The 26,854-nt window shown below is 43.4% G+C and overlaps 22 protein-coding genes and 1 non-coding gene across 23 annotated transcripts; 10 read left to right on the forward strand and 13 right to left on the reverse strand.

Annotated features, from left to right (window-relative positions):
* Positions 1 to 141: 141 nt before the first annotated feature.
* On the reverse strand, positions 142 to 300 carry MCO6 (Mco6p; the record flags this gene model as incomplete). The annotated part of the gene is made up of 1 exon (XM_003683130.1): positions 142 to 300. The coding sequence occupies one exon, from the start codon at positions 298 to 300 to the stop codon at positions 142 to 144; it is 159 nt and encodes a 52-aa protein (XP_003683178.1).
* A 104-nt stretch (positions 301 to 404) lies between these two features.
* Positions 405 to 2,099, reverse strand: SPT10 (Spt10p; the record flags this gene model as incomplete). Its single annotated transcript, XM_003683131.1, has 1 exon — positions 405 to 2,099. One exon carries the CDS (start codon positions 2,097 to 2,099, stop codon positions 405 to 407), a length of 1,695 nt encoding a protein of 564 aa, XP_003683179.1.
* A 162-nt stretch (positions 2,100 to 2,261) lies between these two features.
* NIT2 (putative hydrolase) lies at positions 2,262 to 3,185 on the forward strand (the record flags this gene model as incomplete). The annotated part of the gene is made up of 1 exon (XM_003683132.1): positions 2,262 to 3,185. The coding sequence occupies one exon, from the start codon at positions 2,262 to 2,264 to the stop codon at positions 3,183 to 3,185; it is 924 nt and encodes a 307-aa protein (XP_003683180.1).
* Positions 3,186 to 3,193: 8 nt separating this feature from the next.
* GCD14 (tRNA 1-methyladenosine methyltransferase subunit GCD14) lies at positions 3,194 to 4,333 on the reverse strand (the record flags this gene model as incomplete). Its single annotated transcript, XM_003683133.1, has 1 exon — positions 3,194 to 4,333. One exon carries the CDS (start codon positions 4,331 to 4,333, stop codon positions 3,194 to 3,196), a length of 1,140 nt encoding a protein of 379 aa, XP_003683181.1.
* A 125-nt stretch (positions 4,334 to 4,458) lies between these two features.
* LSM1 (Lsm1p) lies at positions 4,459 to 4,956 on the reverse strand (the record flags this gene model as incomplete). Its single annotated transcript, XM_003683134.1, has 1 exon — positions 4,459 to 4,956. The coding sequence occupies one exon, from the start codon at positions 4,954 to 4,956 to the stop codon at positions 4,459 to 4,461; it is 498 nt and encodes a 165-aa protein (XP_003683182.1).
* A 215-nt stretch (positions 4,957 to 5,171) lies between these two features.
* On the forward strand, positions 5,172 to 5,573 carry FMP46 (putative redox protein; the record flags this gene model as incomplete). Its single annotated transcript, XM_003683135.1, has 1 exon — positions 5,172 to 5,573. The coding sequence occupies one exon, from the start codon at positions 5,172 to 5,174 to the stop codon at positions 5,571 to 5,573; it is 402 nt and encodes a 133-aa protein (XP_003683183.1).
* A 28-nt stretch (positions 5,574 to 5,601) lies between these two features.
* On the reverse strand, positions 5,602 to 6,849 carry MTC1 (DUF5427 domain-containing protein MTC1; the record flags this gene model as incomplete). The annotated part of the gene is made up of 1 exon (XM_003683136.1): positions 5,602 to 6,849. One exon carries the CDS (start codon positions 6,847 to 6,849, stop codon positions 5,602 to 5,604), a length of 1,248 nt encoding a protein of 415 aa, XP_003683184.1.
* A 486-nt stretch (positions 6,850 to 7,335) lies between these two features.
* Positions 7,336 to 7,818, forward strand: ALB1 (Alb1p; the record flags this gene model as incomplete). The annotated part of the gene is made up of 1 exon (XM_003683137.1): positions 7,336 to 7,818. One exon carries the CDS (start codon positions 7,336 to 7,338, stop codon positions 7,816 to 7,818), a length of 483 nt encoding a protein of 160 aa, XP_003683185.1.
* A 30-nt stretch (positions 7,819 to 7,848) lies between these two features.
* On the reverse strand, positions 7,849 to 8,559 carry RPE1 (ribulose-phosphate 3-epimerase RPE1; the record flags this gene model as incomplete). The annotated part of the gene is made up of 1 exon (XM_003683138.1): positions 7,849 to 8,559. One exon carries the CDS (start codon positions 8,557 to 8,559, stop codon positions 7,849 to 7,851), a length of 711 nt encoding a protein of 236 aa, XP_003683186.1.
* A 444-nt stretch (positions 8,560 to 9,003) lies between these two features.
* On the forward strand, positions 9,004 to 10,290 carry NAP1 (histone chaperone NAP1; the record flags this gene model as incomplete). The annotated part of the gene is made up of 1 exon (XM_003683139.1): positions 9,004 to 10,290. The coding sequence occupies one exon, from the start codon at positions 9,004 to 9,006 to the stop codon at positions 10,288 to 10,290; it is 1,287 nt and encodes a 428-aa protein (XP_003683187.1).
* Positions 10,291 to 10,493: 203 nt separating this feature from the next.
* On the forward strand, positions 10,494 to 11,441 carry PLN1 (Pln1p; the record flags this gene model as incomplete). Its single annotated transcript, XM_003683140.1, has 1 exon — positions 10,494 to 11,441. The coding sequence occupies one exon, from the start codon at positions 10,494 to 10,496 to the stop codon at positions 11,439 to 11,441; it is 948 nt and encodes a 315-aa protein (XP_003683188.1).
* A 174-nt stretch (positions 11,442 to 11,615) lies between these two features.
* TDEL0H01190 (uncharacterized protein) lies at positions 11,616 to 12,170 on the forward strand (the record flags this gene model as incomplete). Its single annotated transcript, XM_003683141.1, has 1 exon — positions 11,616 to 12,170. One exon carries the CDS (start codon positions 11,616 to 11,618, stop codon positions 12,168 to 12,170), a length of 555 nt encoding a protein of 184 aa, XP_003683189.1.
* A 188-nt stretch (positions 12,171 to 12,358) lies between these two features.
* PHO86 (Pho86p) lies at positions 12,359 to 13,279 on the forward strand (the record flags this gene model as incomplete). The annotated part of the gene is made up of 1 exon (XM_003683142.1): positions 12,359 to 13,279. One exon carries the CDS (start codon positions 12,359 to 12,361, stop codon positions 13,277 to 13,279), a length of 921 nt encoding a protein of 306 aa, XP_003683190.1.
* Positions 13,280 to 13,296: 17 nt separating this feature from the next.
* On the reverse strand, positions 13,297 to 14,583 carry UIP5 (Uip5p; the record flags this gene model as incomplete). Its single annotated transcript, XM_003683143.1, has 1 exon — positions 13,297 to 14,583. One exon carries the CDS (start codon positions 14,581 to 14,583, stop codon positions 13,297 to 13,299), a length of 1,287 nt encoding a protein of 428 aa, XP_003683191.1.
* A 432-nt stretch (positions 14,584 to 15,015) lies between these two features.
* SHB17 (sedoheptulose-bisphosphatase) lies at positions 15,016 to 15,828 on the forward strand (the record flags this gene model as incomplete). Its single annotated transcript, XM_003683144.1, has 1 exon — positions 15,016 to 15,828. The coding sequence occupies one exon, from the start codon at positions 15,016 to 15,018 to the stop codon at positions 15,826 to 15,828; it is 813 nt and encodes a 270-aa protein (XP_003683192.1).
* A 172-nt stretch (positions 15,829 to 16,000) lies between these two features.
* On the reverse strand, positions 16,001 to 17,158 carry UTH1 (SUN family protein UTH1; the record flags this gene model as incomplete). Its single annotated transcript, XM_003683145.1, has 1 exon — positions 16,001 to 17,158. The coding sequence occupies one exon, from the start codon at positions 17,156 to 17,158 to the stop codon at positions 16,001 to 16,003; it is 1,158 nt and encodes a 385-aa protein (XP_003683193.1).
* Positions 17,159 to 17,991: 833 nt separating this feature from the next.
* Positions 17,992 to 19,449, reverse strand: TDEL0H01240 (RNA-guided endonuclease InsQ/TnpB family protein; the record flags this gene model as incomplete). The annotated part of the gene is made up of 1 exon (XM_003683146.1): positions 17,992 to 19,449. The coding sequence occupies one exon, from the start codon at positions 19,447 to 19,449 to the stop codon at positions 17,992 to 17,994; it is 1,458 nt and encodes a 485-aa protein (XP_003683194.1).
* Positions 19,450 to 20,307: 858 nt separating this feature from the next.
* On the forward strand, positions 20,308 to 21,120 carry ASF1 (nucleosome assembly factor ASF1; the record flags this gene model as incomplete). Its single annotated transcript, XM_003683147.1, has 1 exon — positions 20,308 to 21,120. One exon carries the CDS (start codon positions 20,308 to 20,310, stop codon positions 21,118 to 21,120), a length of 813 nt encoding a protein of 270 aa, XP_003683195.1.
* A 2-nt stretch (positions 21,121 to 21,122) lies between these two features.
* Positions 21,123 to 21,812, reverse strand: TDEL0H01260 (uncharacterized protein; the record flags this gene model as incomplete). The annotated part of the gene is made up of 1 exon (XM_003683148.1): positions 21,123 to 21,812. The coding sequence occupies one exon, from the start codon at positions 21,810 to 21,812 to the stop codon at positions 21,123 to 21,125; it is 690 nt and encodes a 229-aa protein (XP_003683196.1).
* Positions 21,813 to 21,906: 94 nt separating this feature from the next.
* On the reverse strand, positions 21,907 to 21,979 carry TDEL0Htrna5A. Its single transcript has one exon. It is a non-coding gene; the product is annotated as a tRNA-Ala (tRNA).
* Positions 21,980 to 22,325: 346 nt separating this feature from the next.
* Positions 22,326 to 24,731, reverse strand: MEF2 (mitochondrial elongation factor MEF2; the record flags this gene model as incomplete). Its single annotated transcript, XM_003683149.1, has 1 exon — positions 22,326 to 24,731. The coding sequence occupies one exon, from the start codon at positions 24,729 to 24,731 to the stop codon at positions 22,326 to 22,328; it is 2,406 nt and encodes an 801-aa protein (XP_003683197.1).
* Positions 24,732 to 25,073: 342 nt separating this feature from the next.
* Positions 25,074 to 25,997, forward strand: GCN3 (translation initiation factor eIF2B subunit alpha; the record flags this gene model as incomplete). Its single annotated transcript, XM_003683150.1, has 1 exon — positions 25,074 to 25,997. One exon carries the CDS (start codon positions 25,074 to 25,076, stop codon positions 25,995 to 25,997), a length of 924 nt encoding a protein of 307 aa, XP_003683198.1.
* Positions 25,998 to 26,045: 48 nt separating this feature from the next.
* RPC37 (DNA-directed RNA polymerase III subunit C37) lies at positions 26,046 to 26,819 on the reverse strand (the record flags this gene model as incomplete). Its single annotated transcript, XM_003683151.1, has 1 exon — positions 26,046 to 26,819. One exon carries the CDS (start codon positions 26,817 to 26,819, stop codon positions 26,046 to 26,048), a length of 774 nt encoding a protein of 257 aa, XP_003683199.1.
* Between the last annotated feature and the right edge of the window lie 35 nt (positions 26,820 to 26,854).

Genomic DNA, 26,854 nt, shown 5'->3' on the forward strand with positions numbered 1-26,854 from the left:
AAAATTGGAAAAGTAAATGGATCAAAACGTACGATACCTATAAAGATCATATAAAATAGAATATAAAGCCTATTTAGCCTGTGCTTTGGTTGATTCTGGTGTGGTCAAATGGGTTGATGGAAGTATTGGTGGCTGTGGGTATCAGGGCAGGTGCTTGGATTGTGAAAGAAGCGAGAGCAGGGCGCAACTTGCGAGATATCCTAGAAGTTGAAAGAAGGCCCTGCGTGAAAGCTGGATCTGTTGTAATGTGCTGTGGGATTTGGCAAATATATCTCGTATCTGCTTGAAAAAGAAGATCATGGTCTCGTCCTTGCCTCTTTGTTCTGTTGTTGTATGTACTGCCCTCGAGCGAGCGAGTGTGATTTACGCTTAGCGAATTTGCGCTTTTCGCAAGGGAAGAATGGTTAATAGAAAACGTTAGAATCTTCTTGATCTTCGTCTTCGCTGTCACCTTGTTGATGGTCTTGTGAAGATTCTTGAGGTTCACTTTGTTGCTTATGGGCCAACTGGACTGCGGCGATGACGTTTTCTGGTAGACCGAGCATTGCATCTTCCATGAGACTCTGATTGTTCTTATCGAACTCCACTGGCGAGCTATTTGTAACCTTGCGCCTCTTGCGGTGATTCTCTTCTTCCATGAATCGGTTGAAGGCGTTCATCGATTGGTCTCCGTTCAGGATAGGCTGCATTAGGTTTTCGGGTGATTTATCGAAATCTATGGTGTCGATCTGAGGAGTGACAGTAGATGGGTCAGCAGTGTCGTGGCCATCCGGTGGTGTAGAGCCTCTGTCGTCGTCCTTAGAATCCTCGTTATCTGCGTCTGCCTGAAGTGACCCCACTACAACAGCAGCCATTCTGGATAGTTGTGCCGAGTGATCGAGGTCTTCATCCAGTGGACTGGCGCTTGTTGCAAACATATGAGCTTGTTTAACGGACTTGTTCGGCTTCACAATCACCCCAACACCATCCTGGTGTCTTAATTTGCATTTTTGACACTGTGCAATCACTTCTGACACTGTATTCTTGACTCCTTTCCAATGATACCTCTCAACAATCCGTGTAGTGATCTTGTTGATACCCTGATGCTCTACGGCGTGCATATCGAGTGCAATTTGTCGCTGTTTATCTGGCTCAAACACAATCTCTCGTCCCCTGGTCATCAGTTTTCCATTGAGTAACGAATGGGTCCTGGAGCTCACTCGCAGTCGAGCTTTTTCGTTACGGTCACAGTTTGCAGGATACTTGCCTGTCTCCAAGTAAAATTTCAGTCGCTCATACTTCGCAATATCATTCGTCTTTTGTGGATCTCGTAACAGATCTATACTTCTAGTGATGTGTGTAAACTCCTTGCCGTAAATGAAAGAATCTACAGGTACATCAAATCCCTTCAGTATCCCTGCTTCAGGTAATTTACCAATTCTTTTAAAATTTAAACCTTCAAGGATTCGTCGAATCCCCACGTTCGTTCCGTATACTAGTGGAAAATAGCAAGAAGTGAATCCAAGCCTCTTCGACCATTCAATAAATGTCTCCACTAACGTACGTCCAATCCTCTTGCCTCGAATACCTGCGTTGACCAGAAAAGTGCCCGTCACTACATGGGAAGACCGACCTGGATACGCAGGTTGTAACGAGAATATTCCCAGGCACTGTTTCTCCCACTGAATGTTTAAACTCAGGTTTCGGCGTTCCTTCCTTTTCTTATACTGTGACGTGTGTCTCATCGTCTCTATATCTGTACCATAATTATTCTCTAGGTCCGTAAGATCATTCTCCATACTATAGTCAAGCTCTGGTATTTCCCCCAGCACCATGATGGCAATATGACCGTCTGGATGAAACCAGGCATCTTTAAACTGTTCCAGAGACAGCGTTTCGTAGTATGGGAAGCTATCGCCTTTCTCAATCTCCATATTAAACTCGTCTAATAAAAATGCCAACAGTCCCATCGGTAGTAGATCTGCATTCGCTGGTATAGGGTACATTGTAGCTACAGTCTCGCCATCTTTAAGCAGAATCGTATGCGGATGCAACGGTGTTAAAAGCTGATCCTGAAAGCGCTCTTCTGCTCCCAAAGCAGACCCATTCTGTGAAAACATCTTCTTTGCCTTCTTCAAGCCACCATCGAGAGTTAATCGAAACAGTCTAACCTGCTTTATCTTTGGTCTGATCAAACTTTGGCGTAGATCGTCAACTACCTAAGACGCGCGGTACATCGAAGGGCTAAGTGATGAGTACTACTACTTCTGCATATTAGTAGGATGAGTGGTATATCTCGAATCGCCATTGGCCAACTATGCTCCTCATCGAGCTTGAACAGGAATCTAGAGACTGTTAAGAGACTTATCGGTAAAGCTATTGATAGCGATGCCCAAATGATATTCTTCCCTGAAGCCACTGACTACATTTCAAGAGATGCTGCACATTCCAAGAAATTGGCTTATGGTAGTCCACTGTTTGTTGAGGAGTTGAGAGGAGAGATTCGAAACGTTTACGAAAAGACTTCGAAGAAGATTGATGTTGCAGTTGGAGTTCATCTGCCACCTACGGTGTTTGAAATGGAGAAAGGTGAGAATCGAGTAAAGAATGTATTGCTCTATATTAATTATAAAGGGGATATTGTTCAATCGTACCAAAAAATGCATTTATTCGACGTTGACGTGCCTAACGGGCCCATCATGTTGGAATCCAAGTCTGTGCAGCCGGGGCACAGTTATGCTGATATCGTGGAAAGTCCAGCTGGTAAATTGGGGCTTGCGATTTGTTATGATATTCGATTCCCAGAGCAGTCTATGGAACTACGGTCCAGGGGAGCTGAGATATTGTGCTTCCCCAGTGCTTTCACTATGAGAACCGGTGAAGCTCATTGGGAGCTGCTGGGGAAAGCAAGAGCTATGGACACGCAATGTTTCGTTGTAATGCCTGCCCAGAGCGGGCAACATCGTGTGTATGAAGACGAAGAAGATGACGAAGCTGGGAAACGCGATGATTCGCAACCACGTAGATCATGGGGTCATTCAATGGTTATCGATCCCTGGGGTCGGATAATAGCCCAGTCGAGTCAAGGAAGTGACACTGAGCTAATCATTGCAGATTTGGATTTCACGATTTTGCAAAGTGTGAGAACTAATATGCCCCTGTGGCAACAACGTTCGATCTTGAATAAATCATTACAAAACGAGTAGCTATCTTTTTACAATGAGTCAAGTTCACTCTTAACCTGATCCTCATCTCTAGTCTTATTGACCACTTTGAAGGCAAACGTCAGGTATGAAGTATGAGACTTAATTTCTGGCTCGATCTTAGTCACCTGCTTCCACTTATAAGCCGTATCACCCTCTTTGATCCGTGAACCTTTACCAAATGGATTGAATTTCGTCTTTTCTGTGGTGGGTCTCTTTTCATCATTGATCTCTTCCTGTGGTTGATCGTTCAAGATATTATCGCACATCCGCTTGCGTCTTTCGAGTCCCTCATTCTTACGTCTCTTGACATCCCGAAGTCTTTCGATAGCATCATCCATTGTTCTTACCATCTGCCTACGGCTCTCGTATTGTCTTCCCTGTATTTCAACCATCTGCAAATCGTCCCAACCGTGCTTATTCAGCGCTTCAATGGTTCTATCGACTTGTTCGATACAGGGAGAGAAACAGCACAATCCGACTTTCTCGTTCTTGCTTATCACGCTGTCTAAATGTGGGATTGCGTCCCAGGGTGCCGGTAGATCAAGAAAGACCGCATTTGCACCGATAGTCACAGAACCCTCGCCCTCATTAAACTTATGGGACGTAACATCCGAAGATCTGATACTAAACCCATTTGCGCAAACATCCCTGTGCGTTATAGTCACATTTTTATCGTGATGAATAAGTCCATGTTCTTCAAACTCTGCCAATGCTTCCTCGTACCGCGGTTTGTGAAACTCATAACTGTATAAGTGTCCCACGGTTCTCGCAAATGCATGTGAAAACGAACCAGAACCGGTCCCTGCCTCGATAGCCTTAGTTCTCGGACTGCAATTGAGCCTCTCCATGATGTAAGATGAGTCCGGCGTATAAACGATCTGTGTTCTATGCGGTAGTGACAAAGTCCACAACTCTGGTGTAGGTTGCAAAACATGAATAAACGCAAACTTATTAGACCCCTTTGTTCGGATGGCAATCTGTGATCCATACGGTTTCCCGATCATCAGCTTGTGTGGGAAGGATCCATACCGCGTATTGAAAGTCTCATTAGAATCTACTTTGATCGGTTTGATGTTATCTCTTGAAATCCACACCAATACCAACTCTCCCTCCTTAATTACGTCCCGGTACTCTGAAAAAGCAGACATAGCACCTATAAAACTCACAATTGTCAATCGATGAGCTGCGATGAGCTTCATTGAAACTTTTTATTTCTTCAGTATGATTGAAAAGTTATGCCAAAAAAGTCACGTGATGATCAAAAGTTTATATACTAGTACATGTCAGACTTGTGGAAGTCGTATAGTAGCCCGTAGCGTGCCAATTGCTTGCCCTTGGCCGTCTCATGGCGGTATCTTGCCTCATCTCCGTCCCTGCGTCTTTTACTGGCTTCTGCGAACGGTATACGCTCCATCGACTCCAATGGCCCGTCCTCACGGTCGATATCGACTTCGCCCAACATCACTACATTCTCACCACGAACCATAAACAAACCTCTGGTTTCTTCCGCGTACTGGTTACTCTCCGGTACATATATCCGCTCCACACAGTGCTCAAGTATCACATTAGCGTACTGGTCAAAGGTCCGCAGCACACCGAATAACATTTTCCCATCCCGCAGTAAAACGAAAATCTTACGGTCTACAGATCCCACAATGGCTGCCGTTGTGGTGAAGTTGTATTGGTCCAAGTACAAGTCTGCCTCTCCCTCAGTGATCTTCTTCGGTCCACCAGCACCCATCTGAGGCTTCTTAATATCTACCGTTGACATCGCACTCTTTCAGTCCTCGATCAGCACTCGATAGTTCAATAGCCCTCTAAACTTGGTTATCAGTGATTGAAACAGCTTATTCTTCTATACAGTTAAGAAGACTGAAAAATTGAGCGTTATTACCCGATTTTTTCAGACGCATTTAGCTTTAAAATAGAGGGATAATGGTTAACTATAGTCACTTTTAGAGGCCATTGACAATTATTAGAGCTATCATGTCGATGTTCAAGACTTTACAACATCAGCCACGGGTTATCTCTTTGTTTACACACAATTTGGAAAACAACAGGGCAACTGAGGCTATTTTACAACTGCTGAGATGCGATGCCGATAGTAAGTACAATGTGGAGTTGGATACGAAGTTTCCAACGTTGGATCAGCTCAAGTATATGAATGGGATCAATTCGCAGCTATTACAGAAACAAGTGCCCACTTTGAGCCAATTGCTGAAGCAGAAACCGCACGATCCAGTTTTTCATTCGGAGTTGAAGGACTGTGTAGCAAAGGGTATTTGGAACTCAAAGACTCCATTGTGGGTTGATTGGGAAAAGAAGCAGATGGGAAATGATACGAAGGGAATTGCGGGCCTATTGGAGCCACAGGAGAAATCCGAGTAGCGATATTTAGAAGTTACGTAACTGAGGTTTATGAAAACCCCATTCTTTCAATGACATAGTTCTGCGCAGCGACCCCAAGGGATAATGAGAGCCCGTCCTCGACCCATTCTTTGACCCAGTCACTGGGGTCAACAACTTCTTCCTCGGAGTCGGTTTGTTCAGTTGGTTTCTCCAGCCAGCTAACCCATTTCATGGGGAAGCCTTGTGATCTGGTAATCGTAGAGATGTCGTTGGTTATATCCTTGAGGATCACTGTGAAACTGAAATTGCCCGGGTGGCGGGAATCCGTTGTAACAATATCGCCTTTTGTGCTCTTGCTGTCCTGTGGGACACCAATTGGCAGGATCGATATGAAAACATCGCTGATATTTGCTTCTGTGCTGGAACTTTCTTCCTGGTCTTGTGCATCCTTCTGCTGTTTCAATATTTCTTGGTGCGCTTTATCGAATAGCTTGATGGCATTATCGAGATTTGCAAAGGCCAACTTCTCCCCATCGGTGATCTTACCGTTGAAAAGATTCAATCTGCGCTGTCCAGCTGGATCCTCATCGATTTCGGACTTGTTTGGATGACCCCATTGATCCACGAATATTCTTATCCCACCTTGAACCTGAGAGCTTAGCACTTGATCGAATTTTTGTTCGATGTTGTATCGTAAATGTGGGAAATTGACAAGATCATGTACTAAGTGGATCCTCAGCACTTCATCGGTTTCCCCCGCGACAATCTTTTGTAAATTTCTAGCCAATTCTGTTATAGTGGCTGCATTTATCTTTGAAGTAAGTTCCAATTGATCCTGCGCAAGCTTTGTCTTAATATTTGAAGCTTGTTCAGTGGTCTTGTTCCAAAAGCTGGACACAGTCGCAGAGCCTGAAGACGACCACCAATTGGAAATAGAAGTAATAGGATCATGCAGTGGAGTGTCTTCCCTATTGGTTGCTTCAATCTCATGTGCTTCCTCCTGTGGAGCCTTCTCTTGAGGTATCTTTTCTTGGGCCTTTTCGACTTCTGGAGCCTGTTCGACCTCTGGAGCCTGTTCGACCTCTGGAGCCTTTTCTTGCACTTTTTCAACCACTGGGGCCTTTTCTTGCTTGGCTTCACCCTTCTTGTTCAGACTCAAGTTGCTTTTCTCCAATTCATCTAGGAAATCCATGATATCGCTATCATTCTTGTTCTTTCCCTCTGCCACTTTGGACTCTTTAGGGTCCCCATTCTTGGGCAAGGACTCCAAGAACTCGAAAACATCGTCAGCATCGGTAGATTTACGATCAGCCATCTCGATAGCACACGATTGCGAGCCAAAAATCGTCAATTGGCCCTATACTTTACTGTTGAGTCTTAAGGTTCAATCAAGGCGAGCGAGCGAGACGGTCTGGCTAGACGACAGTAAATACTCGCAAGAGGGGGAGGAGAAGGAATACCATGAGTATACGTTTCCGGACCACTAAATTGCATTCGAATATAATGGGACCACTCTTATAATTATGATACTATCGAACGCTCATCTTTTTGCAAGACGAAGGTGAAATACTAATGCTACAGAATCAAGAGCGCTAAAATTAACTACTTTGCCAGGATTAGGCCAGGCTAAGCCAAGTATCCCATTGAGAATCTCTCGAGTGCTTCTGAATTCTTTAGAGCTTTAATCTTTTACTCTTGTTCTATACTTAAAAGGCGGAGTGGGAAAATTTTTCCAACTTTAAGCTCATCTCATTTCATCTCATCTCTTCGAAATCAGCGAAAAGATCCCAATCACCAAGATATGCCTTCTAAGAACTCTATCAATAGACCAAAACTTACAGTAAACGTTGCACGTAAGACCCAGTCTCTTGCGCATAAGAGAGACCAACGTGAAAGAGCTGGTCTCTTGAAGCCTGCCAGGTCAAGCGAAAAGTCCAAATCTGGTCAGATCAAATCGGTGCCATTGGATCTATATTTCCAGGAGAAGGAGGGCAAAGTCAGTGGTAATGGTCTTACTACCAAGACTCTATCTAAAAAGAGAGCCAAGAAGATCGAAAGAAACATCAAATATGCAGAACAAAGAAAACTTTTGGCAGAGTTGCAGGATAAAGTGGTAAATGAAGACGGTATGGAGGTAGACTTGCCAGCTAAGACTAAGAAGAAGGAGGAAAAGAAGAGCACCCTGAAAGATGCCCTATGGAAAATTCTTGACGATACTTCGTCCCAAGGTCTAGTGATAAGCAATGGTCAGGGAACCACCCTGGGTGGACCTGTGTCTTCCTAAAGGTTATAAACCGCTATATAAATTTGTACATTAGTTCAAGAGACCTCTTGCTTCCAAGTTATGGCTAACCTCGTTCTTCATAAACTGAATCACTTCCGATGGGTCAGCAGCGGTGAAGACACTGGTACCAGCGACAATAACGTTAGCACCCGCCTTGGCAGCTTGTGGGATAGTTTCCTTACCCAGTCCACCATCGACCTGGATGTCCAAATTAGGGAACTGATTTCTCAGGGTCTCAACCTTGGGCATCATATCAACCATGAACTTTTGACCGCCGAAACCCGGTTCCACAGTCATTACTAGAGCCATATCTAGATGTGGGGCCAGCTCGAAAAGCACGTCAACTGGGGTGCCTGGCTTGATAGCACATGCAGCTCTGCAATCGTGGCTCTTAATCAACTTAACAAGTTCCAATGGGTTCTTAGTGGCCTCGTAGTGGAAAGTGAACTGGTCAGCACCGCACTTGACAAAATCTTCGACCCATTTCTCAGGGTTCTCGACCATCATGTGGCAATCGAAGAAAGCCTTAGGCTTGTCAGAGGTAGAATCTCCTGGTCTTGGAACTGCCTTACGCAACGAAGTGACTATTGGTTGACCTAAAGTAATGTTGGGCACGAAATGACCATCCATAACATCTATGTGAAGCCAATCTGCACCTGCATTGATCACCTTGTGGCATTCGCAGCCCAGATTGGCGAAATCAGATGCTAAGATACTAGGGGCAATGATTGGTTTGACCATGATTGGTGTGTTAAACAAGTCAAAGCGATCATCAAGCGATAATCAAGATTAAATAATTACAAAGAGTTTGACAAACCTCAAACCGAAGGAGGCTTCTACAGAACCCTCGGCTATATCAAGATTGAGTTCAGTGAATTATGCTGTTCAAGTCAATTAATTACACTTTTATATCTTCAATTCAGCCACTTGATAAGCCCTTGGAGACCCATATAGCTACGAAATTCGACATTTCTGAGTCGATTGAAACCATCAGAAAAGACCAATGGCATTCATATTGACCAACCCTACACTATTATATCGGCATTCTCCTATGTGGTCGTGGGTTGATAAATTTTCGCTTCAATTTTTCAACAAAAATTGAAAAATGCTCCAAGTTAACCATTAATAAGAACCTGACGAGCACCCGGAAGGCCTACACTTTGATTAAAGAGCAACTGTACGACGATGTCTGCTCCGATTAGAACCAAGCCCAAGTCCTCGATGAAGATCGATAATGCTCCAACGCCACATAACACCCCAGCTAGTGTTTTGAACAGCAGTTTCTTGAAGAATGGGAACCCTGTGAAGAACGAGAGCAAGGGAGAGACTATCCCACAGACTATTAGTGAGGAAGATTTGCAAAGTGCACTTTCCAAACAACCATTCTTGTTACAAAGTATTCAGGATAAGTTGGGCACTTTGGTGGGACAGGACAGTGGGTACCTGGATCAGTTGCCTGAAAGTGTTAAGGAGAGAATTTATGGTTTGAAAGCCATCCAAAAGAACCTATTTGCTCTAGAGAAGGATTTCCAAGTTGAGATGTTCGAATTGGAACAGAAATATCTAGAGAAGTACGCTCCTTTGCACGAACGTCGTTATAAGATGGTCACTGGAAAAGAAGAGCCTACTAGTGAGGAAGTGGCCAAGGGTAAAGAACTGGAAGGTGAAGAAGAAGAACAAGCCCAAGAAGCCGAACAAGAAGCACAAGAAGCACAAGAACCAGTTAAGGGAATCCCATCTTTCTGGCTCACCGCGTTGGAGAATTTGCCCGTAGTTTCTGACACCATAACGGACCGTGACGCAGAAGTCCTAGATTTCTTGCAGGACATTAAGTTACAATATTTGACTGACGGGAGACCAGGTTTCCAATTGGTGTTTGTTTTTGACCCAGATACGCCTTTTTTCAAAAACAAGACGTTGACCAAGACTTACTACTACCAAAACGAACTCGGCTACTCCGGTGATTTCATCTACGATCACGCTGAAGGAGAAGAGATTCAATGGGCCGATAATGAGTCCAACACAACTATCGCCGTCGAAATGCGCAAACAACGTAACAAGGCCACCAAACAAGTCAGAACTATTGAAAAAATTACCCCAGTGGACTCGTTCTTCAACTTCTTTGACCCACCAAAGGTTCCAGCCCGCGATAACACTCAGGAGGAAGACCAGGACGACCAAGAAGATGATGAATTACAAGAACTGGAAGAACGTCTTGCACTGGATTACTCAATTGGTGAACAGCTCAAGGACAAATTGATCCCAAGAGCCATTGACTGGTTCACTGGTGCCGCACTCGAATTCGAATTCGACAACGAGCTGCTCGATGATGAGGATGAACAGTTCGACGATGAAGATGACGATGACGATGAAGATGACGATGAAGAAGAGGAAGAACAAGACGAAGCAGAACAGGAAGAACATGACGACTTCGCAGGTAAAGAGAACCCACCAGACTGCAAGCAGTCCTGAATTACACCATAAGCCCAGCACAATAGTAGTAGTATATACATCACATTCTCATCATATAGTAGTAGTTAAGTAGCCTTATCAATTAGCCTCTCCATCACCCGGCCATGAGGTCAAGGGTAGAAAGTATATAAGAGGGGCTCAGAGATAGCTACCTTACAACCACTTAGACCCCTTTGGTAAGCTGAATTTAGCAGAATTGAGATATGACTGGCTCTAACGTGAAAGTAGTGGTTAACAAGGACACAACAGATCGGTTCGCGCGCAATTCTCCTACTTTGAACCACCTGTACAAGTACCCTGTGGTTTCGCGCACTCTGAACCAGGTGGTATCCACTCCTGTAATTTCGCAGTTGCTCTCTGTGATAGTATTGGTTGTTGCGTCTGTGAGACATACGCTGGTGGACTCTGAGTATTCTCCCAAATTTGTGAAGATCGGATATAACGCAATTAGTGGGTTCGGACTCAGGTTTGATGAGCTGGTGAACGTTCTGTTTTTACGTGAAGGTATAGACGCATTCTTGAGAGGCTGGGATTCTCACTCACACAAGCCAGGTTTTTGGCTGTTGTTTTTCTGGGTCGACTACGTGGCCAACGTGTCGAATATCCTGTTGAAGCAATTCGTCGTGCAGCCATTCAAGCTGAACGTTGAGGATAAACGTGAGGAAGACACCAAGAGTGACGGTACCTTACCGCATGTCTCTGAGCTATCCTCTACTACCAAAAGTATCTCTAAAGATTTGCAGAGTAAGTTGCAATCCGATTATATCGGTCCCACAACTGACTTTGCACGTCAAAAATATGACTCGTTGGTGAAACCAACGGCTGACAAGTTGCAATCCGAGTATATCGAACCTACAAGAGCTCAATTGAACAAAGTCACTGAACCTACGCGTGCTCAGGCCATGGAAACATATAAGATGGTTTCCAATGCCTACGAAAACAATTTCAACAAGTCTGAGAGTGTCCCAAGGGCAGTAGTTAACACTGGGATCGATCTCAAGAACTTCACTATTGAAAACCTAAGATCCAACAAGTCCGAACTCGAACGTGATGCCCAGCATGCTAAGGAGTTGTATGAGAACAAGAAGGAAACCTTGGGACAAGGTGTTGACGAAAAGCTTGACGCTTTGGGAAACACTTTAAAGAAATAATTGATACCATTTTACATTCGCTACAAATATGATTAATCTTGCTACTATTCGGTTACATTTTACCTTACTTTTGGTTTATTTTATATAGCCTCGCTCTTTACCTTTATACAAACTGTAAAACTATGTTGTTTGTTTCGTTTACAAAAGAAACCGTTACAGATTAAACACAAAGCCATGTCGCACCACGATCATACCTTTCAAGGACGTAAGAAGAAGTTGTCTGGATGGGTGAAAAGGATTATACAACCTAGGGATCCAGGTATTAGCCCTTTGGCCTCTGCGGAGACAACAGACGAAGAAGATGACTCCGTATCGATGAAAGTGTTATGGGACGCTGAGCCCATTCGAGCCAAATCCGAACCGTTAGAGAGAGATTTACCTTCTGAAGCCACTGATAACGTCAGTATCACTCCGTTGTTCTCGATGTGCTCCTCATCAGTCAAATCCTCGACTTTTTCAGATTCGCATTCGATCCAGTCTACAAGAGCTACTGTCCTCTCGGGAAGAACCGTTGAGACCAACTCCAGCACTATGGCAATCCCACCTGCGAGTATCATTGGTAGAACGAGGGCCTCATCCGCGACGCAACCCAGCAGCAGCGCTTCATCGGCTGGTCCCTCCGCAGTAGCACACCATTTGCATCAATCAAGACCAGCAAGCATACGCCATACTCAATTACAACGAGATCCAAGCTCTACGACAGTCAATTCATCCTCTACCATCAAGTAGAGCACCATTATTCCAGTTCTTCATCTCTTTGAGAGATGGTCACGTGAAGGCCACGTGGCGCTCGCCAAGCTTTCAGTAAGCTGAAAAATTTCCTTTCTTTCTATTATAAAAGGTGTACATGTATGGTTAAGAGCACTTCAAAGGAGGTCTCTAGCAGGTCAATTGATCTCTCTTAAGTCCTAATCGAGATGAGTAAAAGCAAGGAAGTTAGTGGGAAAAAACATGTGGAGCAGGTTGATGCGTCGCTCAACGAACCTTTGAATATGGAAGCTCCACCAACGATATATGGGACTACAATCAAACCAGAGCTCGCGACCGCTGCATTGAATCTGGCAATTGATTTTATTAAGCAGCAGCAGTCTTTGGCTAATAGAGGGATGATCCATCATTATATTACCAAGATAGTAATGACTGTGGTTGCAATCATCTATTTAACACCACAGGCGACAATACCAAGGAATCTGAGGGCAGGTTCTGTTTCTGGGTTCCTTTACCAGCTGTTCATGTTTAATTGGTACCCTATGGCTACGACGGCAGCAATCGCTTCTGTTGCATTTGTGTGTTTGTTAACAACGTACTCTAGAATCTCCGAGACTTTCTTCAAGAGCAGGATTCATGAAGTAGCAAAGGATAGTGGTCACTCGACGTTTGGCATCGATTTGAGAGAGTTGGTTTTGAAGAGCAAGCCTGTGCTTAAGGATCCTCAGGCACAAAATACCTATGTGGTAGTTTACAGAGAGGCTCCAATTGCGTTGATTTCGTTGACAGAGAACAAGACATTGACTTCGAAAGAGTCACTTGTCATGAGTGTGTCTACCATTGGTTGCAGAAAAGTTTATTTGAAGAGTGGCATCATAGAAGATATGTTGGATTGGGCTATGCTACGTACAAAGACTTTGGCGAAGGAGAACAATCACGGAGAATCGATGAAAGTGTTGATTGACGTTTACTCCTTTGATGACCATATGAAGAAGACTTTGAAGGCCAAGGGATTCTCACCAGTAGCCAGTGCTAAGATCAAGGAAAGCAGGCTGCTTGGCGGTCTATTTGGGTTTCAGAAAGAACTATGGGGTGTTCAATTCCATGTAGAACAACCAAAGAAGAATTAAACTTTGTAATATATACTTTAATGCGGTAAAAGTCCCACGGATTTGGATCTGTGCCGTTTTGAACTAATGACATGTTTCATGCTGACCCTTACGTAGACAGAGGCCAGGTATAGGGTGGTGATTATGATGAAGAATACAATGAAATTTTTCAAAAATTGACTCTTCCCATGCACTTGCTTCTTCGCGGGCATCTCGTTTATCTCGTTCACCTCGTATCTAGGTTGTGATTTGGACATCTTCCATCTTTGTTCGCTGTCCTCCTCTAATGCTATCTTTTCGTTATACTCCTGGATAAAGTATAGTTCGATCTCTTTTGCAAAATCGTTCGACGTATCGTCCTTGTCTTTTAAATGGAATTCATTAGTTTCGACGCTCAAAATGTCAACTGTCTGTGATAATTCGCCTGTAAGGGCACTGATTCCGATGTACCGCTGGTTGGTTTCGTCATTCCTGGGCAGCGGCTCTTTTAAATGTGTTTGGAAAAGCTCAATCCAGTAATCACCTTCTTCTGCATACTGGATATCAATCTTAAGAAAATTCTCACTCTCCAAGTATATCAAGCGTAACTTGGTTGTGTCTCCTTGCATTAGGGACTTTTTAAGTTTTATCTTCCCCTGATTTAGTTTCAATGCTGTGGTTCTTGCCCCATCGGATTCTAAATCATATGCTTGTGTTTTAGGTGATGTGTTTAGTATCACGTCCAGGAAGGGCACTGCGACCCTAGTTCTTCCCTGGTTTTTGAATGTGTCTATGATCACAGCCATACCTGGTAAGTTTAACGGTAGACCCATCATACTAGTATCACCAACCATAACCCCACCAGAGTTAATCTCATATTGTTTTCGAGCATATGAAGACGTCAAGTCCTGTCTCAGGAAATCCTTCTCTGCAGTGACCACAACCGCTACACCATCTCCCATGAGTGCCCTGGGCTTACTACCCTCCTTGGGTGATATCTTAAGAGTAACAATGGTTTCAAAGTTGTCTATAGTGTTATCCCCCATCCCATTTGACAGGATCAACCCATATTGATCAGTTCCACCAGCTCTCGTCAGTCTGATTGACCCCGCATTTCGTATCTCTGTTTCTCCACCAACGTACCAATATTTGCTTATCTTGTCAAGGAAAGGTATATTCAGACTAGCGTCCTGATTATGCAATTTGCGTATCTGCGACTCTCTGACGAAGTGACTCGACTCTGAATCGCTTTCCTTGAACAAATGGTTGGCTCCAACTTGGAACAGTGCAAAGATTGCAGCAATGGATACGGCCAGCACCAACTTGAACACACCATCGCTTCTCATCCTGGCCGTATTGATTTATCGGTGAAGTTGATCTAACTTTTCACTTCGCTTAAGAACAGCTCATCGCTAAGAACATCGCCAGGATTACAAGAAGTACAAGAGGCGATAATTAAGTGTACCGTTGCAGGTATTTGAGCTTGCCATCAAAGTAGGCAAATACCTTTAAGAGCGTGCTGGCATACATTCCATGATTACATAAATGACCTTGCGTTAGTGACTCTACCAATGGGACACCGTGAAGTCTAGACTGTCAATTGCACAGTAATGTGGCAAGCGTAACCGGAGGCCGTTGGCATATCTTAAGTCAGTTCTCATCATCTGTTGCTTTCCGAGCCTTTAATTCTTATATATTTTAATTCTTGATTATTTTTATATAAAAGGTCGAGAAAGACAACTTCCACCACCAATTATACGATAAAAGAACCAGCTAAGATGGGTCCAACTCCTAGATGTGTAATTGTTAGACATGGCCAGACTGAATGGTCGAAATCCGGTCAGTATACTGGGTTGACTGATTTACCTTTGACGCCTTATGGTGTGGGTCAAATGAAGAGAACTGCTTCTTCGATTTATGCCAACAACTTCATCGATCCAACCCACATCACCTACGTGTTCACTTCTCCAAGAACTAGGGCTAGACAGACTGTGGAATTGATGTTGGCTCCATTGACTGCTGAACAAAGATCCAAGATTAAAGTTGTTGTCGATGACGATTTGAGAGAATGGGAATACGGTGACTACGAAGGTTTGTTGACTCATGAAATCATCGAGTTGAGAAAATCCCGTGGTTTGGACCAAGAACGTCCTTGGAATATTTGGAGAGATGGTTGCGAGAACGGTGAGACAACTCAAGAGATTGGTTTACGTTTGTCTAGAGCCCTTGCAAGAATTCAAAACTTGCACCGTCAACACCAGGCTCAAGGAATCGCATCCGATATTATGGTGTTTGCCCATGGCCATGCTCTACGTTATTTCGCAGCCTTGTGGTTTACTCCAGGCGTCATCAAAAATTGTGAGACCGAACATGAGAAGGCTCAACCAAAATCTTACGATGACGATTCAGTGCCATACGTTGCGTTGGATAAGTACAAATACTTGAATGACAACCCCAACTTTTTGTTGGACGCTGGTGGTATCGGTGTCTTATCTTACTCACACCACAACATCGATGAGCCTGCTTTGGCTTTGGCCGGTGCATTCGTTCCACCACCGGAGGAAGAATCACAGCATGGAGACGTTAAATAGAATTTGATAGATGATAAAGGATTTTTTTATTGTTGTGATTGGGTATCTTGGTATGTAATTAACAAATTAACGAACGAACAAAATTTTGAGAGTGAATCGGTTTCAACCATAGCGAGTGTATAAGAAACCATAGTAAAGCTCCAACGCAGATGAATTTAGTTTATGAGATTGTCTAATAGAAGACGAACGAAGCGCTACCGGAAGTGACACTAACGGTACAACCATCAGAACCAGAACCACCGCTGTAGACACCGTTTTCCAATTTACAGTCACCGTTAATGGAGGAACCTTCATTAGCGACAATCTTGATGTTGTAATTTGGTGGAGTCTTGTTGTTTGGGTTTGGAATAATCGATAGGTAAGTAATACCGTTAGTGTAACCGGAACCTAGGACAATTGGAGCCCAGTTACCGACACCGGAACCATCAGTACCCCAGATACAACCATCTTCGACAGAAACACCAGCGTTGTTAACATAGTATTGAGCAGAAGTTTTCTTGCCCTGCCACATGTAGTAAGAATCTTCCTTGACCGCGCAAACTGGCTTGGAACCACCAGCTTCAACTACGGTTGGAACAACCATGTTCTCAGAACCTGGATAGTCAGTTCTGCACATAGCAATGGATTGAGATTTCTTGTTAACGGCTTGTGCAGAGTTGTTATCCCATTCACACAAATATTTGGAGCCTTGGTTAGCACGGTATAGCAAACCGTTCTTACATAGTAGACCACCAACAGTTCTACCATCAGAAGGTTGCTCAGTAGGCCATTGAGTCTTGGACATACCGGCTTGGCAAGCGTAAGAACAGTAGAAACCGTCTTGACAGGTGGAAGCGGTGTTACCGGCCAAGTCCATAATGGAAGCCCAACCGTCTAGACCAACCCAGTCTAATGAAACAACACCTTGACCACTTGGAAGGGAAGAACATGGGATAACACCATCTTGGAACTCTTCGTTGGGACCAGAAAAGTCTGCCAAGTCACCATTGACACCACCGGAAGACCCGCCAGAGCTACCAGTACTAGCACTAGAAGCAGAGCTAGAAGCACTCGAAGCACTCGAAGCAGCTGGTGCACTAGAAGCACTCGAAGCCTTGGAAGCAGCTGGTGCACTGGAAGCAGCGCCCACTGCACTTACAGTGGAGCTGGTGGTAGCCACGGGAGCGGTAGCTCCCGTGGCAACACCCTGATGAGCAACAGCTTGACCATTCTGATCAACATACTGTGTAACAACAACAACGTCACGTTTCTCATTATGACGGTCCTTATGATGGACAGCTGGAGCAGCTAAAGCTGTAGCAGAAAGCAACAGCACAGAGGAAAGTTTCATCTCGATAAAAAAAGAGCTAGATTAAATGAAAGGAGGGACTCAGTTGGGATTAACAAATGAACGAAAGTACACGGGAACGGTACGGTATGCGATAGCTAAGCTAAACGTTAATGAGTAGGTTGAAGCACTTGTAATAGTACAATTATATATGACCTGGATCAAGAAATTTGAAACACGAAAACAAATAGAGTAGGGAGAGAGAATGACAAGATTGAAACTTAGACAACACTCGAAAGTGAAAGAGTAATGAAAAGTTTTACAAATCGCATCGTATCAAGTTTGTCTCGAAGATGTCGCATCTTCACCCGATCGAGACAAATTAACCGTGGTGATGCGTGTTTATCGATTACTCCGTTAGGACTGCAGGAATCGATGTAATAAATTACGACAGGACAATAGAAATTACCCAGACAACTTCGTCTTTGGTGACTGGGGAATGATTCGTGTATAGCGATTCGTTCGGGGTGATGGTGTGTTTTTAGGGGTGTTTTAGGGGTGCGATGCTAGCCTGCCGCCAGGTATATAAGTACAGACATCCCAGATTCTTCTTCTTCTTCTTTCCCTTCCACTTTCCTGATTGATTTTCAATCGCTGATTCACATCGCATTTGGATATTGGGTAGTGTGCTTTTCTCCCCCCTGGTCTTCTTCTTATCAATTCTATCTCGCACTGTGCACTAAACAGATTTTGGTAAGATCGTTGGGCAGAGGGGAGGGCGGCTATTCTATTCCACCGATACGGACGTCCTGCAGTGCTTTAAGGGACAGATTCAGGCAAGCTGCATTCCAATGCTGAATTACGCCTGGGAGAATCCACGAGGGACTTACAACGCACTAACGTACAAAGGTGCCAGGACCCATCATGGCGAATCCACCATTACCCACGCTTAGAGCAGAAGAAATGGAAGACTTACCACTTGCAATCAAAGGCTCACATATATACTTGAGCATGATGTTCTTTTCTGCGTTGAAGTCCCTGTCGAAAACCGAAGCACACTTCATACAGCTATATACTTTGGCGGAGCTCAGGTCATCCTTCAAATTTCCACAACTAGAACAAGTCTTCGACGTGTAATCCTCCTTAACCTCATGAACATTTGCACCATGGATCTGCTCTGCCTTCATCGTCAAGCGATCGTGGAAGCAGCAGTGAGCGAGAGTCACCATGCTGGACCTTGATTTTCGGGTCAGCTTGGTGCATTGGTAATCCAACTTGGGAAGAAAAATACTGTCATAAGACTTGCACAAGAAGAGGGCCGATTTCTTGTGCATATTCTGAACAATATGCGAAATCTTTCCGTCCAGCCTGTGTAAGGTTTTCCGATGGTTTTGCCTCTTCTTGTGCTTCCTGAGCTTGGCAAGTTTTGACTGCAATTGCGGTCGTCGGCGCTTAAGCTTCTCGATGCGTACGACCACGTCTTTACCAATCTCGACCACAGTCTGATTAGAGTCATATCCTGTTAGGAAAGTTCTCACCCCGGGATCAATAAATTTAAACTTTTCTGCGGGGCTTTTTCTGACAATTTCCTCACCAGCCGTAGGAACAATCAAGTAGTATTTGTTTCTCCCAGTCCTTTGGAGCCTAGAATCTCGTGGAAATTCCTCTGGAAGCGGTTCTGCAGCACGCATGCTAGAGGAAGGGTCTATGTTGCTGTAAAACGTCTTTTTCCCCTTGTTCCAGTGCTTTTTCAGCACTGAAAGAGTTTGAACCGGTGCACTCTTTGTCTTGAACTTCAGTTTAAAAGGCACCCCCATCTTCTTGAACCTTGCCATATTACTACTGTAGTTTTTGACCAAGTCACGAAGAGCTTCATCCTTCAAATCGTAATGATACTCCGTAAGCCATTGTTCCTCTGGCTTTAAAACGCTTGTCTTCTTATTCAATAGTTTCTCACGCAGAATTTTAATATTCATCAACACCCCGTCCTTGTGCATCTTCAGCGCTTTATTGTAGATGTAACGATGGCATCCAAACCACTTCTTCAACGTTTCTTTCTGGGAATTAGTCGGATAGATCCTAATTTTGCGAGCCCTGGTAATCTCTTCTTTGACACCACTGCTAAGCGGCAAGTTCAATGAGTGGTTGGTAATTGGAGCTTGTGGATGTTTGACCACGGAAAACCACGAATCAGAGTTGATCTTCTGACTAAGTTTTCTAGCCGACATTGGTGAAATCGTATAGAGGCTCCATTGTTTGGAATGGTGAGCAGTTTTTTCATTCCAAAAAGGCCTAGAGGTGGTTTTCTTCGACGTTTTTCTCTTCTTAGCTTGATTCTGACTGGAGATGGTCATTATTGATTCTTGTTTGTTTGAGTAAAGGATGAGTATTTTGAACCAACGGGATTGGCAAACTCCTAAGAAATAGTTCTCTTTTTATACCTTTCAAGATGTTAAATCCTACCTCGGCAGCTACCAGATCTAAAACATACTCAATAGCGAACGCCGGCTATGAAGTAATTATACACTGTCCATCATAAGTGCTTCATGATATTTCAAGGCACAAGGAAGTCGTATGAAAGAGTTGATCGTAGTTTGTGTTGCAGCTGAATCAATATTATCTTGTCGATACTATTCAAGAAAATTGAGGCATCGCTGCATGGATCCGACAGCCACGCTGTATGGAAACTTTTAGTTGAAAATGTCGCTAACAAACCATATCCTACCTAGTAAAAAGAAGACAATGGTATTTCATCATTGAGATCGTTGTATGTGTGTCTTAAATCAAAATACAGTTTATGGGCAACATATGGAAGAATTTCGAGCTGTGCGAAGGATGGGCAAATGAAACCCAAAGTTCAAGCTGCACAGTAGCCAAGAAGAACGCAAATCCCGCGCGCGCTAGTTTGTTTCGAAAGGTTGATGGTGACTTTCAGCTATACCTTCTCAAATGTAAGAGAACACGCACGATTGAGATGTAGATTATTTACATATCTGTAATATTGGTGGAAGCATATACCTTTTTTTAGATGCTGCTGCTCGAGGAATTCGGAAAGCCTAGCGCCTTCCAAAGAGCCCTGTTTTAGTATGGCTGGGGCTGTTATTCCCAACTACCTTCAAGTGCTCTGGATTGACCCGGTCGCGTTCGCGTAAATGAAAAAAGGTCTGAACCATCGAGTATAATCAACACTGAAAGCACAGTAATCAGTGGCAATGTCGATCGTTTCCCTGCTTGGTATCAAGGTGCTAAACAATCCTGCCAATTTCTCCAATCCATATGAGTTTGAGATTACATTCGAGTGTCTGGAGCCTTTAAAGAGTGATTTAGAGTGGAAGCTAACGTACGTCGGGTCTTCGAGGTCTTTGGAACACGATCAAGAGCTAGATTCGATCCTTGTGGGTCCCGTACCGGTTGGTGTCAACAAATTCGTGTTCACTGCAGATCCACCTTCTCCCGAATTAATTCCAGCCAGTGAACTGGTCAGCGTCACTGTGATCCTGCTGAGCTGCTCCTATGACGGTAGAGAGTTCGTTAGAGTTGGTTACTACGTGAACAACGAATATGATAACGAAGAATTGCGTGAAAATCCACCTGCAAAGGTACAGGTCGAACATGTGGTGCGTAATATCCTGGCCGAGAAGCCTAGAGTAACGAGGTTCAACATTGTATGGGACAACGAGAACGAGGGAGAAATGTACCCTCCAGAGCAACCTGGTGTAGATGAAGAGGAGGAAGAGGAAGAAGAGGAAGAAGAAGAAGAAGAGGAAGAGGAAGAAGAGGACGAGGAGAATGAAGATGATGATGAGCAGGAGGAGGAAGCGGAAGAAGAAGGGGAACAGCAAGAGTTAGAAGCTCAGGAAGCAGAAGAAGAAGATGAAGAAGCTGCTGAGGAAGGTTTAGACGCTGCTGATCAGCATGCTGGTGAAGATGACGACGAGCCGGAGATAGACGATGATGGTGCGCCTTCTTTAAAGAAGCAAAAGATCGAAATGGATGACGCACAAACCCCACAGGATTCTCAATAATTTTATGTAGAGCTATATGTATGGGATTCCCACAACTCATTGATAATTTGGAAAAGTCTGGTCACTTTACGGAGTACATCTGCTTTTTGACCCACTAGCCTGTCTGGATGCCATTTGACTCGCTCTCCTTTCAATATTGTGCCGTAATCTAAACCTTGTTCGGAAGAGGATCGGAGATAGAATTCCTTCACAGAATCAGTAGTGATATCCTCTATATCAATCTCATCAATTGCCACAGCACACACAAGTGGAAGCCTCAGAGTTCTCTCTTGATCCCAATAAATCATGATATTTGATTTTGAAGAGACCTTGGCACTTGGCTTGACGCAGTCATAGGCATGTGGATCGAAGCTTTCAATTGGTTGTTCGTTTTTTTTGAGCTTTGAATACTCTTGTTCAGTTAATATGAACTTGTAACCACTAACAGGATCTCCATACTCAACATAGCGCCCTTTTGTGGGGAGCTTTAAGGATGTAGATTTCTGTTCCTTTTTCCTGATGACCGGATCTTCATGGATAAGAACTAGAGGAGTCGATTGCTTCGGTACATCCTTCTTGACAGGTTTTTGAACCCTCTTTCGTTTATTACTCTTTTTCTCGACATTCCTCTGTCTTAAGAACAACGGTCTCTCAAATTGGCAAAAACTAGTAGAAACTTCTAAATCATCTTCGTAATCATTCGAGTCGCTCATACAGGTTTAACATTGCTGTGCTGGCTTTCTGGCGATCAATTTAAGCTTGAAGTAGAATAGTTCTTTGTAGAAAAAAATCAATTTCAAAAATAACTGGACAAGTCCGGAGTCGAACCGAAGACCTCTCCCATGCTAAGGGAGCGCGCTACCAACTACGCCACATGCCCATGTTATACTTGATGGTTGATTTGTATTCAAGAAATTCATACCTGATATTGGCTTTGCCTGGCTAATAATTGGAGTTCTTCCAGCCTAGTGGCTCGAACTGCTTTCTTATGTGTTTATTTACCGAATTTTCCATTCTGAACATTTGATATGAGCCAATGATCGGTGAGAGATACCATAGTATTTTTTTAAAATTTTGGTTTGTAAAGTAATTACTCAAAATCAATAATCACCAACTATTAATTAAATAATGGTTGAGGTCAACATGCAAGAAATCCCTCGTCGAGGAATGAGACATTGAGTTTAAAGCACGTAGAATAGATATTTTTATGTACATGATGAATGATTTCACTCGTTTATAATAGAGTTTAAGCGATCCGCATTCACTTTATCCATCCCACAATAATCCATGTGAAATGTGCCTCTACCTTGTGTCAAACTTCTGAATTTACTTGTGTAGGATACCATATCTCTTAGGGGTACCTGGGCTTTGATAGACTTCATACTTGCACTTTCGTCACCCAGATTGGCACTCTTCAACGTCAAATCAGGAGGCAAGTACTGGTGTTGCGCAATTTCTTGGTATTCTACACCCGTCTTATCACCATTGGGATCAGCACTGTCGTCATCTATCGATAATATGTTGGCATTGCGAGATCCTGTCAAATCCTGGATAATCGAACCCATGTCCCTCTGCGGTACAGAGATTTCGAGGTTCATTACAGGCTCCAAAACGGAAAAATCATTCTGTGATACTTCTGATATAATCTTAAGCGAAAGTTTTCTAGAGAGTGATAAAATCTCCGACGGGTTTTCAATATCAAGTGGTAAAGTCCAGTTCCCTTTTAACCTGACAGCACAGGAATGAAGGGGGAAATTAGCAATTTTACCGCCTTTTTGCAATGCTACTATTGAGCTGGAAACCAAAGCATTAATAACCGCCTGGTATGAAATCTGGAAATTCCAGTCTTCCTCCGCTGTGTAATTTTGGTGATTCTCCATGATCAAGTAATTATTGTCACTTCCCAGTGGGTACCATGTCTCATGTTGTGCACGAGCCACAACGTCAAGTGTGTCCTCATGAAGTGGTAGTGGCACAATCGACAAAGTAAAACTATATCCAGAGTCCGTTTTTGTCGTCTCCTCTTTTGTTGGCAAATTTAGTGTCTCTTTATATGAGACCATTACTCTACCTATTTCCACATCGGCATGCAATTCATTAATGAGCTTGTACTTCGCAATCTCCAAGTGCAATTCACCCATTCCGCTCAGTAAAGTTTGACCAGTCTCTTCGTCATAGGTAACGTGAAAGCTTGGATCCTCTCTGATCAACGTCGCCAGTGCATCTTCCATGGACTTTTTATTACCAAGCGTTCGAGGTTCAATACAGACGCTGAAAACAGGTGGAGGGATAGCTATAGGGTTGATCTTTAGCGTAAGCTCTTTCTTCCGATCTAGTGACCTTAGCCCATCTTTCTTAAGTGAATGGGTAACAATAGTATCACCCGTTGATACATTTTCTGCAACTGTGGCCCCGACTAATACCCCAATCTCTCCTGCATTCAGTGAAGATACTTCCTCGTAGATATTAGCATGCATCACAACCAATTTACCGATCTTGAACTTCTTTTCTGTGCTAGAATTATATACAGTATTCCCATTGTGCAATTTCCCAGAGTACACTCTCACAAAGACCATGATTCCTCTGATAGGGTCCGTGATAACTTTAAAAGCTAACGCGACGCATAGGTTTTTGTTGTTGTTCAGAATGATCCCCGAATTGGGATCTACCTTCATTGGTAAGCTCGGGTGATTGATTTGTGGAAATGTTGCTTCGACTGGTGACGGCAGATAGTTAACTACCGCGTCTAAGAGTGGTTGTACGCCAATATTCCTAAATGATGCTCCACACAGAACAGGCGTGACGAAATGATTCAGAGTAGCTTTTCTAATCGAGCCATTCAGAATATTTGCGGGTACTTTCAAATAATCCCCTTCTGCTTGGTCCAGGAAATACTCTACCAATTCGTCATCAGATTCGCCAAGAGTTTCAATCATAGACTCTCTACACTTTAAGAGTTGGTCGTAAACCTCCGTATCAGACTCAGATATGTCAACAACATCAATTTTGTCGTGATCCTCGGGATTCCACTTAAGCATCTTCATATTTAGTATGTCGATGACACCTTCTTGTTTGGATTCCTGGCCGCTGGAATCCTTAGCAAATAGAGGTATATTGATAAGTACCACACGGGTTTTCATCTTTACAATTAGCTCCTTAACAGTTCTACTGAATCCTGCTCCTACTCTATCCATCTTGTTTATGAAGCACACTTTTGGGGAACCTTGTGACTGTTTCCACACTTTCTCCGTCTGAGCTTCAACACCTGCCACTGCATCTAGAATCGTAACACACCCATCAAGAACCTTCACTGCTCTTATAACTTCGAAAGTAAAATCTGCATGCCCTGGAGTGTCGATCAGATTTATTTTGTGATCTCGTTGCCAATTGAATGAGATAGCTGCACTTTGGATAGTAATACCTCTAGATTTTTCCTGTGGTAAGAAATCAGTGATCGTGTCACCTTGATCCACATTTCCTATCCTGTTAATCTTCCCCGAATAGTAGAGCATCCGCTCAGTTGTTGTGGTTTTACCAGCATCAATATGTGCAATAATACCAATATTTCTTAGCTTCGATACCGGAGTCCTTGTAGCATATCGTCTCGATGACCCACATAACCGTCCCAGCATCCTTTCACACAGACAATTGACTTTCAATGTTCTAATAAGAGTTGCGCACACTTTTAATCAAGCACTATAAATCGTTCTATATGACTGGTAAAAGAGATGGTTCTACGAATACCAGCTAGCTAATAGGATGATCATCTAGATCGCAATTCGATCATTATAAGCTTCACAAACTTTACAGGAGCTTACAGCTCGATGGTTTTTTATTTTATGGTTTCGATCATATCTCATCTTGTCTTGATAGTGCCATTTTTTTCACTTGAAATTTCATAGAACGATGAACTGCTCATCTCGTAGTACAATTGAATGCATACAGCCAGTCGTAGCCCATTATTGAAACCCAATATGTCGGAATTCAGCATCACCGAGACCTATTTGAAGTTCTTGAAGGAAGATCCAGATATGACTATGCCGATTGCTGCTATAGAGTCATTAGTCACATTACTGCGAGTCAAGAATCCCGAGACAGCAGCAGAAATGATCAACACAATCAAGTCCGCAGCAAACGAGCTGACACAATCTATTCCAAATTCCATCTCTTTGAAAGCTGGATGTGATATCTTTATGCGTTTTGTGCTAAGAAATACACATCTATATGGTGATTGGGAAAATTGTAAAGAACATTTGATCGAGAATGGTCAGCTGTTTGTTTCCAGGGCAAAGCTTACCAGAGATAAAGTTGCACAGATAGGTGTCGATTTCATATCTGATGATGACATTATCTTAGTACATGGATTCTCAAGAGCAGTTTACTCGCTATTGAAGCATGCAGCTGAAAAATTCATTAGATTCAGATGTGTGGTGACAGAATGTAGGCCTACATCTCAAGGTGAACAATTATACTCGTTACTGCAAGAAAAGGGGATTCCAGTCATTATGGTCGTCGATGGGGCAGTCGGGGCTGTCATTGACCAAGTAGACAAGGTCTTCGTCGGTGCTGAAGGCGTAGCCGAGTCCGGTGGTATAATCAACGTTGTTGGTACTTACTCTGTTGGTGTGCTGGCCCAAAATGCAAGAAAGCCATTTTACGTGGTGACAGAGTGCCACAAGTTTGTGCGTATGTTCCCATTATCACCCGATGACTTGTCTATGCAAGGAAAATCGCTGGATTTCACTAGGAAGAGTGATGAAGAGGACCAGCAAGAAATTCTGCGTGGACCTAGACTGGACTACACGGCCCAAGAATATATAACAGCCTTGATAACAGATCTTGGAGTACTTACGCCCAGTGCCGTCTCGGAGGAATTGATTAAGATGTGGTACGACTGAGTATTTAATGTATAGATCAACCATTATGTGAGAAAGTCCTTTGATAAACTATGAATATTCCTCATATTCCTTTGCATCTCCCACCGGTTGGAGCACATGCGCAGCGGCGTCAGCGACAACCGATTCCTTAAATGCTTCAAAAGTATTTTCGACCCATGACATTTCCGTTGCTTCTTCTTCGTCAGCTACTTTGTGCGCCAGCAGTGATCCGGCAAGCCTATTCTGCGTTTGATCATTAACACTCCTAACTGACATAGTAACAACTTGAGATTTTTGGGAAGCAGGATTTGCATTCCTCTTAGCATCATCTTGTTTTCGTTCCGTACTAACTTTGTCAATATATTTGAAGAACGGTCTCAATTGAGCAACCTTTTCAACAGAAAGAAGGTAGATTTGTCCGTTAGAAACAAATCCAGCGTACTGTCCCTCATTCTCCACACCAACTCCTCGCAAAGTCTGTATATTTGCCTCACCCCAATTTTCTTCAGCCCTCGATTTGTTGTAAAATGCAGCTTCATCTACTGGAACATCCAATTCCCATACCGAAGAATTCGGTTTGTATCTTGCGGCTCCGATGAGCGGATGATCCGCTGCTTTCCCTCCCATTTTCTTAGGTTTATTCGCATACTGTAATATGTGTAAAGTCTCGTCTCTCCCAGCAACATTCAGTGGGAACTCCTGGATCACAGGGTCTTCTTCGTCATCAATATATGTTTCTTCACTTTTAGCCTGCGGCACAATATTCTCGGACTCATCCATTACCTCATCATCTTGTACTTTATCGTCCTCGTCCGTCACAAACAATTGATTCTCTGAACTCATCCGAAAGTTAGATATAAATCGCTACATTAGCTTTA

The sequence above is a fragment of the Torulaspora delbrueckii genome, chromosome 8, assembly GCF_000243375.1.
Source record: "Torulaspora delbrueckii CBS 1146 chromosome 8, complete genome".
Lineage (NCBI taxonomy): Eukaryota > Fungi > Ascomycota > Saccharomycetes > Saccharomycetales > Saccharomycetaceae > Torulaspora > Torulaspora delbrueckii.